The 17,339-nt window shown below is 36.1% G+C and overlaps 3 protein-coding genes and 1 pseudogene across 8 annotated transcripts; 1 reads left to right on the forward strand and 3 right to left on the reverse strand.

Moving 5' to 3' along the window:
* LOC104765910 (protein TRIGALACTOSYLDIACYLGLYCEROL 2, chloroplastic) lies at positions 389–2,814 on the reverse strand. 2 transcript variants are annotated; one of them, XM_010489701.2, is made up of 6 exons: positions 2,706–2,814; positions 1,999–2,594; positions 1,586–1,915; positions 1,327–1,442; positions 723–813; positions 389–621 (listed from the first exon to the last, which is right to left on the reverse strand). In XM_010489701.2, exons 2-6 carry the CDS (start codon positions 2,527–2,529, stop codon positions 529–531), a joined length of 1,161 nt encoding a protein of 386 aa, XP_010488003.1. In that variant the 5' UTR covers positions 2,530–2,594; positions 2,706–2,814; the 3' UTR covers positions 389–528. The 2 variants fall into 2 exon arrangements, with proteins under 2 accessions (XP_010488003.1, XP_010488004.1); XM_010489702.2 differs by lacking the exons at positions 389–621; positions 723–813 and having other exon boundaries at positions 1,362–1,453.
* LOC104765911 (aspartate carbamoyltransferase, chloroplastic-like) lies at positions 3,010–5,620 on the reverse strand. 5 transcript variants are annotated; one of them, XM_010489706.2, is made up of 6 exons: positions 5,408–5,620; positions 4,300–4,889; positions 4,056–4,195; positions 3,785–3,958; positions 3,444–3,680; positions 3,010–3,361 (listed from the first exon to the last, which is right to left on the reverse strand). In XM_010489706.2, the coding sequence occupies exons 2-6, from the start codon at positions 4,826–4,828 to the stop codon at positions 3,254–3,256; spliced, it is 1,188 nt and encodes a 395-aa protein (XP_010488008.1). In that variant the 5' UTR covers positions 4,829–4,889; positions 5,408–5,620; the 3' UTR covers positions 3,010–3,253. The 5 variants fall into 5 exon arrangements, with proteins under 5 accessions (XP_010488008.1, XP_010488005.1, XP_010488006.1 ...); XM_010489703.2 differs by having other exon boundaries at positions 4,300–4,886; positions 5,408–5,619; XM_010489704.2 differs by having other exon boundaries at positions 4,300–4,886; positions 5,366–5,619.
* LOC104765913 lies at positions 7,225–7,867 on the reverse strand. Its single transcript, XM_010489709.2, has one exon. The coding sequence runs from the start codon at positions 7,800–7,802 to the stop codon at positions 7,443–7,445; it is 360 nt and encodes a 119-aa protein (XP_010488011.1). The 5' UTR covers positions 7,803–7,867; the 3' UTR covers positions 7,225–7,442.
* The window catches only part of LOC104767674, a 7,784-nt pseudogene continuing 2,243 nt past the window's right edge, over positions 11,799–17,339 (forward strand).

Below are 17,339 nucleotides of genomic sequence, written 5' to 3' on the forward strand. Positions count from 1 at the left end.
TGACCCCTGACCACAATCTATTTTTATAATAAAATCTTATTGAGTCTCTCACTTATTTCTTTATTATTATTATTTTAAAAAATCAACTAAAAAAGACCAAACTAGTCCCAACTTGTAATGACCAAAAACACCCTCCAATATTTTTATTTTTTATATTTCATTTCGTTTAATAATACTCCATCCATGTCGAAATAATGTAAGTGAGGGGGTGAGGTGAGGGGGTGAGGTGAGGTGAGGTTTCTTCTCCTGCCTTTGAGAGAGACCCTACACGAAAACGAGACGCGCTTATCGTCATCGACGTCCGTCTCCGTGTTAAAAGTAAATGCTGTTGAGGAAACGCATTAATTGGGAGAGGAGATAAAAGAAACACTCTCATCTCGTTTGTATAAAAACTGAATTTGTGTCTCTCCATTAATAAAAAAAAAAACCCAATTCAAAACCAAAACAATCAATAATAATACCTCTAAAAAGAACCAAGAACAAACACATTTTGCTAAAATCTCTTGAGTTGGTTTCTCTCCAGGCTCATCATAATAGCCTGCTGAGGGATTTTATGAGTAGTTTTAGGTTTTTTCTCGTTGCTTCATCCCCTGTGAACCCCAGAATATCTGAACTTATGCTCTACAATCAAGAATCAAGAAACCATAAGTCTTTTGTTAATATTTTATTCTTTTAACTCGTCAAAGCTTTAGTGTTTGTATGATATAATGAATAAAGTTTACCTCGACGTTCTTCAAAGTGTAAACCAGAGTGTAGATTGACTTCTGAATCAGTTCTGTATTCTCTGGTGTCATAATCGACGCATTCACCTTTCTGCAATGTTATAACCAAACAAAAATAAGATATTTAAATTTTGCTCTGTCTACCGTAAGAACATTATAATCACATAGCTTATCTCTCAGTTAACCATATACGTATGTAGGTAAACGAGCTTTTACATAGATGTGGTCCAGGAACATACATTTAAGTGATACAAACAGCAGACTTTGTCTCAGAAGATAAGTAATAGAGGCAGACAAGATGATCGATTACCGAAACATTTAAAAAAGAATAGAGGAAAGATTGAAAAGCAGCGATGAGCAAAAAAGATATGTATAGATAAGGCTCATTTATGCATAGATATATATGTATACGTTTCTAAAAGCAGCTCTTGTTCAGAAACTAGTCCACAAATAGAGTATTGAAGCCACATAAATAAATGGAAGTTAGAGTGTTCCTATCATATGGTCTGTTTCCAACATGAGGCAGAAATAGTTTAGCATTTGCACCATGGAATTCAAAATACTCATAACGATTTGCCAAGATTGTTACACTCAGAGCTAGTACCTCAAATCGTTAGAAGCTTGGGTAAGGCTTCGAGTAAGGCACTCAACTTCCTTGAGCAAGCCGCTATCACGAAACTCAGAGAGCAAAGGTTGAGCATCTTCAGCCATGGCTTGAATCTGTGACATCACTACATCAAAACCCAACGCTTGAGCATGAGAATACATTTATTTCTGTCCAACTTGAAATTTTACCTATCAACTCTTTTTGAAAAATACTGCAAACAAGATCTAACAAAGGCCACCAAAATTACTCATATCACCTTTTTGAGCAATGGTTTTGCTTCCTCAATAACTGAAGCCGCTCTCTCAGCAAGCAAATACGTATTCGCAACACCAATGGCCTCCACTTCGCGTCCAATACGAGTGAAAATTCCAACTAATTCATCTAAACTAACTCCTTGCTCTCCTTTAATCTTCTGCCTATCGCAAACGATCAGACCTTCTACACCACATTCAGGATGCAGAGGTCCTACAGAAGGTTCTGGTATCGGATTCCTAGGCATAATGTCGATCATGGTTTCCATTAGAAGACCAGACTGATTCACCTCAACCAGTGAATTCTTTGGGATAATAATTTTATCATCTTCAATCTACAAAAAGATGATGACAAGAGAGCCAAATTCAAGAAACCAATAAAAACTGTCAAAACCAGATCAAAGCACCAAAATCATACCTCAGCTACAGCTTCAATGTTCTTCAAGGAAGGATTAACACGGATCACCGTACCAACAGTAACCCCGCGGATTCTAACAGGTGTTCCGGTACAAATACCAGAGGCATGACTAAGCTCAAACACAGTCTGATATTTCCTAAACTTGGACCGCATTTGAAACCCTCGCAGCCAAGCCCAGCTAAGAGCAAGAAGTGTAGCTCCAGAGACAATAAACAAACCAACCCCACCTTCCCAAACACTTCTTTTTCCAAAACCAAAATCACTCAAAGGCTTTAAAGTCTGTTTCCATATATTCCTAGGCACATCCAAAACAACCGTGAGCGGACTCTTCCCTCCTTCACCAGACGATGGTTGACCTTGACCATGAGCAGCGTCGGAATTGGATGCAGCTCTTACAACTAAATGCCTACTAGTTCTAGGTTTCTTCGGTGGGAGATAAGGAAGCCCATTGGGTGAAGCTCGAGGGCAAACAATCATGGAAGATGATGGCATTAGTGATGATTGAACTTGAATTACCGGATTCCCAATCATCTTCCCAAAATTGAATTAAAAAAACTAAAACTTTATGTTGCAAGTTCCAATTTTTTTTCCCCGAGCTGCAGTTTAGAAAAGAGAAAGAACCATGTGAATTGCGTGAAGCTTCTACTTAACCGATCGATTTACAAGTCGAAATTAGGGTTTTTGAGAGAAATAGAGAATACTATTACCTGGGCTCGAAGCTTACGAAAGAACTGGTGTCCTTGAATCTGAGAATAGCTTTGTTTGTTGCTGGATTTTAGAGAAAAGACGGAAAAAAAATCAAATTCCCATGTGTTTTTATTAATAATCATAATTTCATTAATTAATCACCTAATTTCTCATTACGAAGCCAATTTGAAAGGAAGCAAGGGCATTTTCGTCATAATCAAGAAAATAATGTTACAGTGAAAGTGAATGTCTCTCTCTTCTTCCCTGTATGCTTTTGGCCCTTTGGAGAAGTGGTAGGCCATCTTGTTGTGTTTGACCGCAAAATGTGAAAATATTAGCTCAAAATCAAATTATTTCATAAAGTTTCAACAACTCTTCCTCTTCAAATCAGTCTTGTGACCAAACAAACCAACAGCTTTTTTTTTACTATTCTTTTTGAGTAACATCAAGAACAGACGCACAAAGATCACTGTGTTTAGGAATTTTATTATTGCGAGCTGATGCCACTGTCTCTCTTCTGTCACAGGCTTGAGATTTCAGATGGTTAATGGATTTCTACCTCCTTCTATCACCAACCGATAAGCAGTAGCTTCAGAAGAGCCATTCTAATGAACAAACCGTTCTTTGCTTGTCTGAAGTAGGCAGCTCTTGGATCAGCGTCAACATCTGCAGTGATCTGCACATGAAGGATTACAAAGAGTGAGGATTATTGTGTCAAGGTACAATAGATGAAAACTGTGGGGATTTTATTAACTTACTTCATCTAATCTCGGTAAGGGATGCATGATAATAGCTTTTTTCTGCATCACTCCTAAGAGATCCTTGTCTACTATATACTTCCCACGAGCTGCTTCGTAAAGGTCAAGCCTTTCTCCAAACCGCTCTCTTTGGATTCGGGTTTGGTAAACTACATCACACTTGGATGCTACTTCCATTAAGTTTGAACTTTCTTCCCATTCCACCCCGTTTGATGTCAAATATTCTTTTATGTCATCCTACCATTATAAAACAGACATTTTTGAAGACGATAAGCAAACAAACGCAATGACGAGTAAATTAAACCAACTTTTTCAGGGCTGACAAGCCTAGTAATACTAACCTTCATCTTAACAATTTCAGGGGAAACAAAGTAGATCTTCACGTCATTAAACTTGGCAAGCAAGTATGCAAGCGACCGGACTGTCCTTCCATTGGCAAGATCTCCAACTAAGGCTACACTGATGCCATCTAGTTTTCCAATTTCACTTTGAATGGTATAGACGTCCAAGAGAGCCTTAACAACAGCAACAGTGCCAAACATAAGAAACAAGGATGTGCAGTAGTGATTGTTTAAGACAAATAAAACGCTAAAGGTTAAGAACACAACACACCTGAGTAGGATGCTCTCCAGGACCATCACCTGCATTAATGACAGGTATATTGGCAGTAGCTGCAGCTTTTCTAGCAGCACCGCTTTCAAAATGCCGCATCACGATAATATCAGTATAACCCTCCACTGTTCTTATAGTGTCTGAAAAGTTCTCCAAAAAGTTTCAGTAAATAATCTAATCTAACACAATCAACATGTCACAGCAACAACAACAAGAAGAAGATATTTGCTGACAAAGTGGATACCTTCAAGTGTTTCCCCTTTAGCTGCAGACGAAAACTCTCTGGCATTCTCAGTAGTTAAGACTTCACCTCCAAGGCGTTTCATGGCAGATTCAAAAGAGAGCCTGGTACGGGTAGAAGGCTCATAAAAGAGGGTAGCCATTAAATAACCCTTGAGTATTTCACTTTGTGTAGAGCTTTTCTCAATCTTTTCCATTTCCCGTGCAACATCAAATATAGCGCTTAGCATCTCCCTATCAAACTGCTGCCCTTCAATCACATCACTAAGTTGAAATTTCTTGCCAGCTGTAAAACATTCCCGTGTCTCAACTTGCATAGCATGACACCTAAATCCTTGGATTGGAGCAACATATCGGGTCAGATTCCAGGTAGCATTTTTCTTAGAGGCAGGAAATGAAGTCAAACAAATCTTTGAGCTTTCAAAAGGACTAGAGAGATTGCTTGGGAAGTCAGAGCTGCAGGCTAATGCTGCTTTAGGAAAAACTGAGGCGCCGCAAAGTGTGGCTGAAGTAAGTGATGATGGGATAGCCATTCTGGCAGGATGCTAAGCCGTTGATGGGAGGTAGTGAGTGAGTTACAACTTCCGGAACCTGCTAGAATCACATACAAACGATAAACAATGCAGTTAGTTAAAAAGTATCCACACACGCCGCAGATAATATTGGTAACTGATCTTACATCTATCATTTTACAAGAACCTACCAAAAACTTGAAAACATGAAGAAGCAAAAAAAAAAAAAAGTAACAGCGAAAGAAGACACTGATCAATGATTGTATATTATGGACATAACAAAACCATGCTTTTACACAAGCACTACCAAAAAGAAATTTCAAGTGTTTTGGTTTGATAGAGGGCGAATCAAAACCATGCTTATTCTATCGAAATTGGCCTTAATCTCAATCACACAAACAAAAAGAAAGAATGAATTTTGAAAAAGTGTGGATTTTGAGAAATAATGTGATGTCTCGTATCCCCTTGTAATCTAATTATCATAAACCCGAAACGATAACAAGGCTAAATTCCAATCAATCGTATACCTCAATAGAAGAAGAAGAAAAAAACACTCACACACACAAAAGTGATGCGATGAGTTTCAAAGCCTGCACAGACCTTAAAGAGTAATTGAATGAAGTAGAGCAGTCAAATGATGCAGAGTCTGGCTGGTCGAGATGTAACGCTGGTTGAAAGACCGACAGCGAAATAGAAGAAACTTAGCCTTAATCAACTCCTTACAACGGGGAATTATCAACGGGAACGGCCGCGGCGGCCGGAGTAACGTAGGGTTTTAGTAAGGAAACTAGAATAATGAAATCAAAGACGTTTTGGAATAATTAACGGAGGGAAATAGAAAAAAAGGCTTTGGGAAAAGAAAAAATTAAGAAACAATCATTAGTTAAATGCACTTTTTTATAAAGTAAATAAATTAAGTGGGAGTTATTGGTTTAAGATTTTAATAGATTTTTAAACATTTAAAATGTTATGTAGCATTTGTTGTTATTATATTAAAATTTTATTAAATTCTGTTAAAATTTAGTGTTATCAGTTTGTGATTTATAAAAAGTCATTTAAAATCTTACCAAATTTGGGTTATTGGATTCAGACTTTTATAAAATTATTAAAAGTTTTGTGTTATTCAATTAAAACAAAAGAATCTATGATTGTTAATGAATTAAACTATTCTGTTATTAGTTCATGATTTTATACATTTTCTTCACAAAACAAAATCATGAAAAGTATCACAAAAATACAAAGATTATTTGCGGTACTTTACAAGATTTTAGAATACTAATCAACAAAATTATAGAAAACTTTCTACCAATACTTATAATTTTTCACTAATTCACTTTTTTCATGATTTTGTTGAATTTTTCTAAATTTTTTATAAATTAGAATCTAATAATACTCCTAACTAGATATTCACTCGCGGTGTACCGCGAAGCTATTTTTTAACTTTAAAACAATTTAAGTACTGTTTTATAAATTTTAAGTGAACAATATGTTAACTCAATATATTATGTAGTGCATAAATAGTATGTTTGTGGTGTATCGTGTTATAATGAAGTTAGTATATCATATTGTTAATTAAATTTTATGTAGTATAAAATGTACAGATTTTTTTACGTGTCTATTTGGTTTGCAATGTATAGATAATAGTTTTTGAAATTATTTAAATTTTTTAAAATTATATGTGTATACTATATTGTGACATTGTAATTTAGTTTGTTTAATCTATATATAAATAGACACTTTAGAATATACAATTTTGTTGTGCATATAATCCTTTTAATTTTCGACGTTTTAAACTGTCAGTTGATCCATACTAATGTTTTCCTTTGTTATTATTATGATATGTATGTGTATATAGATATGTTAGCAATCAGCAAATTAAATTAAATAATAATTTTTGTTATAAAGAGATATATAAGTTATGTCTTCTTCTTTTACAATTGGGAAAGTTGATTTTTTTATTTATTTTGTGCTCGACCAACTAAATAGGTAAAATATAGGAAAATATCACATCCAAAACTCCTTAAAATCTCGGATCCAAAATTTTAGGATAACAATGAGTCTTTGGAAAAAAGAGTACTTTGAACAGACCCAAGTTTTACAAATTTTTATTAAATTAATAATAAATATTAATGATATATTTGTAAATAGGTTTGAACTTCACGATTTATTTCATATTTCCCCAAAAATGTACACGCCGACAATTTGGGTTTAGAAGGCCCATAACAAATTAACTCATTCATAGTTCTGTTTCTAAATCAAATCATACTCTGTTTCTTGATCACTCTGTCTCAGTAGATTCACTCTCATACCATACCATTTGCTTGATCTTGATTCCTCTTCTTATTTTCTACTTCTTCTAGCTTTAATACTGCAGGTGGCTTTTGACGAGAGGTTTCGATTCATAAGAATTTTTAAGCGATCAAGTAGTAGTCCTGGATCCTGGTATAAACAACAAGCTTTTGATTCTTATTTACAATCTAACAACTAACAAGCAAAAAATAAAAGTGTTATGAGTGCCCCAAAAATAAACAACCAAACTTTACATTAAAGTCCTAACCTAATAATAACACATAACCTCAAATCAAGAAAGTGACGAAACACCTAAGAATATACAACATCTAAAACATTATCTCAATTAATTAGCTTCGGGTATGCTCTGGAGAACTGGTTTCCATATCCCTTGTTGATTGCCTTCTTCGTCGTAACCACCACGATCGATCATCTGGCTCGGACACGAGAAGTCATGGACGTTGACTTTATTCAGTAAATCTTGAAGTTGCTTCTTGGTGAGCCTGATCTTGATCATCTCATGATCAGATAGATCAGAGGATTTACAGTCTCGTGTAACAATCACTTTTTGATGAGCCTCCTCTCTAGAAGTACTTTTAGAGCTATGATGATGATGATGATGATTATGATGATCTTCTTCGATGAATTCATCCCAGTCTTCACCAGCCCAGTGCATTTCTGATTCGTGCCTTAAACAATTCCCCATTAATTCTTTTTTGTTTTCTTGTTTGTCTTCAAGACGTAGTTGTAAAGCCTTGTTTATATATATGCGTAGGTGGAAGCTGGTGAGATATTGAAATCATAAGAGGGAGATAAGAACATATGCAATATGCCACGTCGGATTTCAGAGTACTTTTATCCTACGTGGACATGTGTTTGTTGAACTCACCGTCACCAGCTTTTGTCCTTCTTCATTTTGGCGCTTCGTCCACCGATCCACGTGTCCTTATTGGCTCGTCAGCTCGGCTTAGATATTTTTTGCTGATTATTATTTTATGTATGCCGGTGAAAATGCAAATATCGTCATGAGATACACAAAGAAAGAAGAACTATAATATTAGTATATCGTGACGTCAAACAAAAACAGAAAGGAAATAAACACGAAAGTTACAAACATGTAAAGCATGAGAGAATCAGAAGTTGTTTTGTTCGAACCTAACTCTTGTAATGTATCTAAAACTATGGTAACTACTTGTGTAAAAGTTTTCGATGGACCATCAAAGATCTAAAAAGCAAACCAAAAATGTATTAATTAATATGTAATTTTACAAACAATCATCCCCATATAAAAATATCAATCTAACATAACACTTCAAATCTAAAATTATTTGTTAAAAATTAGTCATTGTTGTAAAACACTTAGAGTAAACTTCCATAACCGGCCTTTTTGTGCATATGATTTGTACGGCCCATAGACCCATAGTACTAAGTCTTAGTCGGTTTGGGTTTAGACTTTGCCCTTACTATATATATGTAATCTCCATGCCGATTCTATGAATAATAACAAGAGATTTACACCTTCGAATTCTCTAGTTTCATAAAAACACGTTATCAGCACGATAACCCTAAAAGTCCAACTGAGAAAAAGTTCTTAAAACCCTAAAGCCGCCGCACATCTTCTCCAGTTCGTCCAAGCTCTCAAACGGATCAAGTTCGTGATTGTTCAAGCTTGGAGATCGGTTCTAGTTCGTATTCAAAACCAGTCTGAGGTTCGTTGCCTATTCGTGATAAAAAGCTTAAGGTATAACCGAGGTCTTTAGCTCCCGGTTTAATTCCAATCAACCCCAAATCAGTGGAAGGTAAACAATAATCAAACCCCCTTAGAACCTATGAATGAACCTGATCTGTTAAATCTAATGGAACCCTAAAATCTACAAGTAAACAATCAACAAACAAAAACCCTAAAACCCTAAAACTTTAAAATCTGATTGTTAAGGTTTAGGATTGCTTAGATTGATTGCAAATTAAACCAATTATGCTATGATTAAAATCTGGTTATTGTTGATTGCTTGCTTGAAATTGCTTGTTGCATGAGAACCTTAGAACTAGAAACCTAAATTCGAAATTCATAGAGAGATTATTAATCTGATTGTTCTAGGTTGTTAGAATCCGATTTTTGGTGATTGTTTTGTCTAAAAAAAAATCAAAAACCCTAAAATCCAAATTAAAATCGGAATTGTTCTAAGTTTTGCATGAAAAGTCAAAACATAAATTAGGATAACTTCCAAATTAATTCTAGTCATTATCCTAAAATCTTAGAAAATATTTCCTAAAATTTTGTCTTAATCCTAACTAGAAAAAGAAATTAAATTTAAGGAAAAAGAAAACCTTAGTAAAAGGAAAAACTTAATAAAAGGAAATTATTGCATTCTAGATCTTATGTTTATCTAGGACTGTTCTCATGCATAATATAGGCCACGAAATTATGTAATAAAACAAGACATTATCTACTAAAATAAATCCATGGTTCGGTCTTAAATACCGCATGACCTAGACTAAAACAATTGGCATGGTTCAGTCCTAAATACCGCATTGCCAAAGACTAAAATAATTGCATGGTTCGGTCTCAAATACCGCATGACAATAATCGGGTGCATGTTTTGTATTTTATAATGGGCATTAGATACTAAGATCAACCTGAAATCAAAGGACCTATGTGAGTGAATTGAGGATGATAATAATTGCACTGAGAAAAATAGATATAAGGCGATCTTGCATATTCACCATCACCTTGTTGAGAGTCTAAAAAACCAGTACCTCACTATTGAAGATCCTCTTGACCTTTGGACAGCGTTGAAAAACAGATACGAACACCAAAAGACGGTGCTCCTACCAAAAGCTCAATTTGATTAGAAAAACTTAAGGATCCAGGATTTTAAAACCGTGGATGAGTATAACTCAGAGCTATTTAAGATAGTATCAATCCTAAAGTTATGTGGTACCGAGGTGACTGAGGAGGACTTGTTAGAAAAGACATTCTCTACCTTTCACTCCAATAACGTACTGCTTCAACAACAGTNTTAGAAAATATTTCCTAAAATTTTGTCTTAATCCTAACTAGAAAAAGAAATTAAATTTAAGGAAAAAGAAAACCTTAGTAAAAGGAAAAACTTAATAAAAGGAAATTATTGCATTCTAGATCTTATGTTTATCTAGGACTGTTCTCATGCATAATATAGGCCACGAAATTATGTAATAAAACAAGACATTATCTACTAAAATAAATCCATGGTTCGGTCTTAAATACCGCATGACCTAGACTAAAACAATTGGCATGGTTCAGTCCTAAATACCGCATTGCCAAAGACTAAAATAATTGCATGGTTCGGTCTCAAATACCGCATGACAATAATCGGGTGCATGTTTTGTATTTTATAATGGGCATTAGATACTAAGATCAACCTGAAATCAAAGGACCTATGTGAGTGAATTGAGGATGATAATAATTGCACTGAGAAAAATAGATATAAGGCGATCTTGCATATTCACCATCACCTTGTTGAGAGTCTAAAAAACCAGTACCTCACTATTGAAGATCCTCTTGACCTTTGGACAGCGTTGAAAAACAGATACGAACACCAAAAGACGGTGCTCCTACCAAAAGCTCAATTTGATTAGAAAAACTTAAGGATCCAGGATTTTAAAACCGTGGATGAGTATAACTCAGAGCTATTTAAGATAGTATCAATCCTAAAGTTATGTGGTACCGAGGTGACTGAGGAGGACTTGTTAGAAAAGACATTCTCTACCTTTCACTCCAATAACGTACTGCTTCAACAACAGTATCGTGAAAAGGGGTTTAAGACGTTTGCAGACCTCATCTCTTGTTTGTTGCTTGCTGAGCAGAACAATGAGCTATTGATGATGGATAGTGCTTTGAGACCTCTGGGTACAGCTCCATTACCTAAAGCTCACAAGGTTAACATGGCAAAGAAAAAATCCCAACGAGCCTAAAGAGCCAAAAGAGACTANACCTAGACTAAAACAATTGGCATGGTTCAGTCCTAAATACCGCATTGCCAAAGACTAAAATAATTGCATGGTTCGGTCTCAAATACCGCATGACAATAATCGGGTGCATGTTTTGTATTTTATAATGGGCATTAGATACTAAGATCAACCTGAAATCAAAGGACCTATGTGAGTGAATTGAGGATGATAATAATTGCACTGAGAAAAATAGATATAAGGCGATCTTGCATATTCACCATCACCTTGTTGAGAGTCTAAAAAACCAGTACCTCACTATTGAAGATCCTCTTGACCTTTGGACAGCGTTGAAAAACAGATACGAACACCAAAAGACGGTGCTCCTACCAAAAGCTCAATTTGATTAGAAAAACTTAAGGATCCAGGATTTTAAAACCGTGGATGAGTATAACTCAGAGCTATTTAAGATAGTATCAATCCTAAAGTTATGTGGTACCGAGGTGACTGAGGAGGACTTGTTAGAAAAGACATTCTCTACCTTTCACTCCAATAACGTACTGCTTCAACAACAGTATCGTGAAAAGGGGTTTAAGACGTTTGCAGACCTCATCTCTTGTTTGTTGCTTGCTGAGCAGAACAATGAGCTATTGATGATGGATAGTGCTTTGAGACCTCTGGGTACAGCTCCATTACCTAAAGCTCACAAGGTTAACATGGCAAAGAAAAAATCCCAACGAGCCTAAAGAGCCAAAAGAGACTAAAGAGTCTAACTATGTCCGTAGGGACAAGTGTGGCCGTGGCCATGGGAGAAGTGGACGTGGTGGTCCTGGTCATGGGACCTATCAAGGACACAATTTTGGTGGTCAAGACCGTGGAAACTGATTCGGCTTCGGCCGTGGTCGAGGTAGAGGCCACGGGCAATTTAAACCGCAACATAAGACCAAGTCCACTTGCCATAGATGTNACCATCACCTTGTTGAGAGTCTAAAAAACCAGTACCTCACTATTGAAGATCCTCTTGACCTTTGGACAGCGTTGAAAAACAGATACGAACACCAAAAGACGGTGCTCCTACCAAAAGCTCAATTTGATTGGAAAAACTTAAGGATCTAGGATTTCAAAACCGTGGATGAGTANAAAGACTTCAGATTGTCTAGGAGAGGATAATTAAATTTAAAATTGTTTTGGTTTAATTTCTATGTTTTATGCTTTGAATTTTATTGACTTATGATTTTAGTTTAAATTCAATTATATTATTACCTTTAGATATGCATTTGTTATGCTATTATGGCTAAAACATAATTCTTGTCTATAATGAGAAATGGTTGAGGACAAAAATATGATTGTGGTGGATAGTGGATCAAGCCACATAATTTTGAATGATAAGAGATATTTTGCATAATCTCATTTCGAAAAATGCCAATATTAGCACAATAGCGGGTATAGCAAGTTTTATTGAAGGCTACGGCCAGACACACATCTTGAACTAAGTGATGCCTTATATTCACCCAGCTCAAAAGGAGCTTATTGAGTTTAAAAGACATTCGTTTGAATGGTTTACATGTTGAAACTAAGGGTGAAGGAAACCAAGAGTTCCTATACATTATTGAAATCACCCAAGGATCTAAGAAAATCCTAAGAGACTATACCCGCATTATTTACTGGTTTTTACCATGCTAAGGTTAATATGATAGAGTCTAAATTGGCAATGAACCAAATGTTCAATGAACAGTTTACTCTATGGCATGACCGACTTGGTCATCCGAGTTCTAACATGATGCGTAAGCTTATTATGAATTCAAATGGGCATACTCTTAAAGAGAGAAAAGTTATCCCTAAGAATCTCACGTGTGTAGCATGTGCACAAGGGAAACTTATTGTTAGGCCATTACCAGTCAAAGTAACTAAGGAAACTTTGCATTTTATGGAAAGGATACAAGGGGACATATGTGGACCTATACACCCACCTTGTGGGACATTTAGGTAATTTATGGTCCTTATTGATGCATCAACCAGATGTTCGTATGTTTGTTTGCTATCCACAAGGAACCTAGCATTTGCTAGGCTGTTGGCTCAAGTTATAAGATTAAGAGCACATTTTCCAGAATTTCCACTTAAGACTATACGTCTAGACAATGCTGGTGACTTTACATCCCAAGCGTTTAATGAATATTGTATGTCCATGGGGGTGAGTGTGGAACATCCTGTGGCATATGTCCATACACAGAACGAATTAGTTGAATCCTTCATTAAACGAATACAACTAATTGCTCGACAATTGTTAATGAGGTCGAAGCTTCCTGTGTCGGCTTGGGGACACACAATATTACATGCAGCAGAGCTTATACGCATCAGGTCATCTAGTGAACATAAGTATTCGCCATCCTAACTATTAACGGGTCATGAGCCAGACATATCCCATCTCAAAACATTCGGGTGTGCTGTTTATATACCGATTGCTCCACCACAGAGAACTAAGATGGGACATCAAAGGAGGATGGGAATATATGTTGGATATGAGTTTCCCACCATTATTAAGTATCTTGAGCCAACTACAGGAGATTTATTTAAGGCTAGATACGCGGACTGTCAATTTATAGAATCCGAATTTCCTATGTTGGGTGGAGAGACAAGCAAGCTGGTTAAAGAATTATCATGGAATCAAACATCCTTGAATTGGCAAGATCCTCGAACTCTAGCATGTGATGCAGATGTTCAAAAGATTATTCATTTACAGAAGCTAGCTAATCAATTTCCAGATTCCTTTGCTGACCCAAAGAGAGTAACAAAATCGTACATACTAGCTTGTAATGCACCAGTACGTATTGATGTTCAGAAGGAACACAATCAAGTTGCTACAGAGTCTAAGCCACATTTAAAACGAGGTAGACCATTAGGTTCCAAAGATAAGAACCCTCGAAAATCTAAGAAAGGTGCAAATCAAACCGAGTTTAAGGAAATTACAGACATGGCCGCGGCAAATCCTAAGGTACCAAATGAGGTTTGGGACGCTGAACCTTAAAGTCCTAAAGGTATTGATAATAATGAGATCTCGATCAATTATATCATGTCTGGAATTCAATGGAACCGTAAGAATGTCGACATTGATGAAGTATTTGCATATAAGGTAGCACTTGAGATAAATGAGGATCATGAACCCACGTCTATATTAGAGTGCACTCAAAGTAAAGATTGGCTAAAATAAAAAGAAGCCATTGACGTGGAGTTAAACTCTTTAAGGAAGAGGAATGTGTTTGGTCCTATTTTAAGGACACCGTTCAATATAAAACCAGTAGGACATAAGTGTGTCTTTGTAAGGAAGAGAAATGAGAGTAATGAAATCGTGAGATATAAGACACGTCTTGTAGCACACAGATTCTCTCAAAGACCAGGAATAGATTATGAGGAGACATACTCCCATGTGATGGATGCAACGACTTTTAGATATCTAATAAGTCTGGCTATAAGAGAAAAACTGGATTTGCGGTTAATGGATGTTGTAACTGCATACTTATATGGTCCACTGGATAATGAGATTTATATGAGATTACCAGAGGGGTTTGAGCTTAAAGATAAGAGTGGTTCTCGAGAACAATACTGCATAAGGCTGAACAAATCCCTTTATGGACTGAAACAAAGTGGGCGAATGTGGTACAATAGACTAAGTGAGTACCTAGCCAAAGAAGGCTATAAGAATGATCCCATCAGTCCATGTATTTTTATAAAGAAGTTTGCAAACAAAGGGTTTGTGATAATAGCAGTGTATGTGGATGATTGAAATGAAAGACCTAGGTAAAACTAAGTTCTGTTTGAGATTGCAGCTTGAGTACATTGATAATGGAATCCTTGTGCATCAAATGGCATATACAGAAAAAGGTACTCAAGAGGTTTAATATGGACCAAGCTCACCCATTGACCGGCCCAATGGTTGTGAGGAGCCTTGACTTGAATAAAGATCCATTGTGTCCAAAGAAGGCCGATGAAGAAGTTCTCGGTCCTGAAGTGCCATACCTCAGTGCTATAGGAGCGTTAATGTTCGTGGCTAGCCACACTAGACCGAACATATGTTTTGCCATGAACCTCCTAGCAAGATTTAGTTCTTGTACGACTAAAAGGCACTAGAATGGTGTTAAACATGTTTTGCGTTACCTACAAGGGACGACAGACTTTGGTTTGTTTTATACTAACTATAACAAGGAAGGATTAGTTGGTTTTGCTGATGCAGGTTACTTATCGGATCCGCACAACTCAAGGTCTCAAACCGGTTATGTTTTTACTCACGGTGGTACGGCGATCTCATGGCGTTCTATGAAACAAAGCATTGTGGCCACTTCATCTAACCATGCGGAGATCCTAGCAATTCATGAAGCCGTACGTGAGTGTTTTTGGTTGAGGTCAATGACTCAACATATCAGGATAGATTGTGGCATGATCGACGATAAGGAAGCAACGGTCATATACGAAGACAATACGGCCTGCATCGCACAACTCAAGGAAGGATACATCAAGAGAGATCGGACGAAGCACATCCTACCCAATTTCTTCTTCACACATGAACTACAAAAGGCCGGAGAAGTTCAAGTGGTGCAAGTTCAATCATGCGACAACTCAACCGATCTCTTCACCAAAGCATTGCCGACTACTACATTCAAGAAGCTCATTCACCAGATTGGAATGCGGGGGCTTAAGGACTTTAGGAATGCTTAGAACAGGGGGAGCAATGCGTGCTGTACTCTTTTTCCTTCACCATGGTTTTGTCCCATTGGGTTTTCCTGGTAAGGTTTTAATGAGGCAGCACCCCAAGCGTATTGCACTGATCCCTTAGCATTGGCACGGTTATGTCTTCCAAGAAGGAGTGTTGTAAAACACTTGGAGTGGACTTCCATAACCAGCCCCTTTTGTGCATATGATTTGTACGACCTATAGACCCATAGTACTAAGTCATAGTCGGTTTAGGTTTAGACTTTACCCTTACTATATATGTAATCTCCATAGAAATTTTATGAATAATAACAAGAGATTTACATCTTCTAATTCTCTAGTTTCATAACAGTCACAACAAAACATTTTCTCAGCTTATTTTAGTCAACCACTATGTGTTTGATTATATAAACTTGGGATGAAGCCGAGCAGCCGAGGGAAGAGTGAAGTGTGAACACGGAAATTGGAGAGGTATCTTCAAAGTGTGAACACAACCAAAGGGAACAGAATCTCTGATCATAAAGATGCCCCCACCCCCAGTTTTATATTACTCGATTAGACCATATCATGTTGATCACACTCACGTCTCCCACCTTTTCCATACAAATTTTAATTGCCATCACCTTCTTATGTTTTCTTGGTCTTTTTCTTTAAAAAAGTTTTTAAATAGTTAGAAAGTTTTGAGAATACATGTCTTATTTATCACTTCAGTTATATAAGTTAAACAGTTTGCATTAATTTGTTAGTTATGATACCATTAAAAATCACAACTGATCAACTCATGTTTATTTGTTTGTCTATTAATCATTTACCGTTTTTGGCATAGTTTGTTTGTTCTACTATCATCATCCGATCTTAACATCAATTACCCAATTTACTACCCCTACAAATACCTTATCTATATTCAAATGTAACTCAACAACTAATATATACCATTATTATTCATATAAGTCAAAACCATGAGGTTGGTGTTACATCAGATTATCCCACTACTACTAGCATTTTTATTTAGTATCGATCACTTGGCCCATAGACACGATTTATAAATGAAACTGATCTGTATTGCATTGGTTGATCGATCAATCTCTCTCACCTCTTGTTCTCTCGAAACGATCCGTAAAATAAGTGATAGAATCTTGGTGTTCATACTTCTGTAGAGGCGACCAAACTAATCATCTCAACTTTATTCTATCTGTTAATTTATTCATTTTTTCATATTTCAAAATTTTAAATTACACTATGTATCAGTACAAATGTACAATGGTCAATGGGTCGATCAATACAATGTGTTTGATTTTCATTTTGTATGTGTTACACTTACACGTTACACAAACATATAGTATTAATATTTTCGGCTGCTATGTGATATATATACACGTTACACTTGCATACTTCCACCATATATACTGTGTACTGTTGTACAATCATTATATTCGAACAAACATATTAAAGTGAGATTCTTTGTTTTAAAATGATTTCTATTGATTATGTGACTAAGTACCATCCGAAGACTTATTTCTTTAGTTGCGTTTAGAATTTAACATTAAAATAAGATAAGAACAGTACTTCCTGCTGCAACTAAACTAGAGACGTAAATATATTAATATTACGT

The sequence above is a fragment of the Camelina sativa genome, chromosome 19 (genome assembly GCF_000633955.1).
Source record: "Camelina sativa cultivar DH55 chromosome 19, Cs, whole genome shotgun sequence".
NCBI classification, from domain to species: Eukaryota; Viridiplantae; Streptophyta; class Magnoliopsida; order Brassicales; family Brassicaceae; genus Camelina; species Camelina sativa.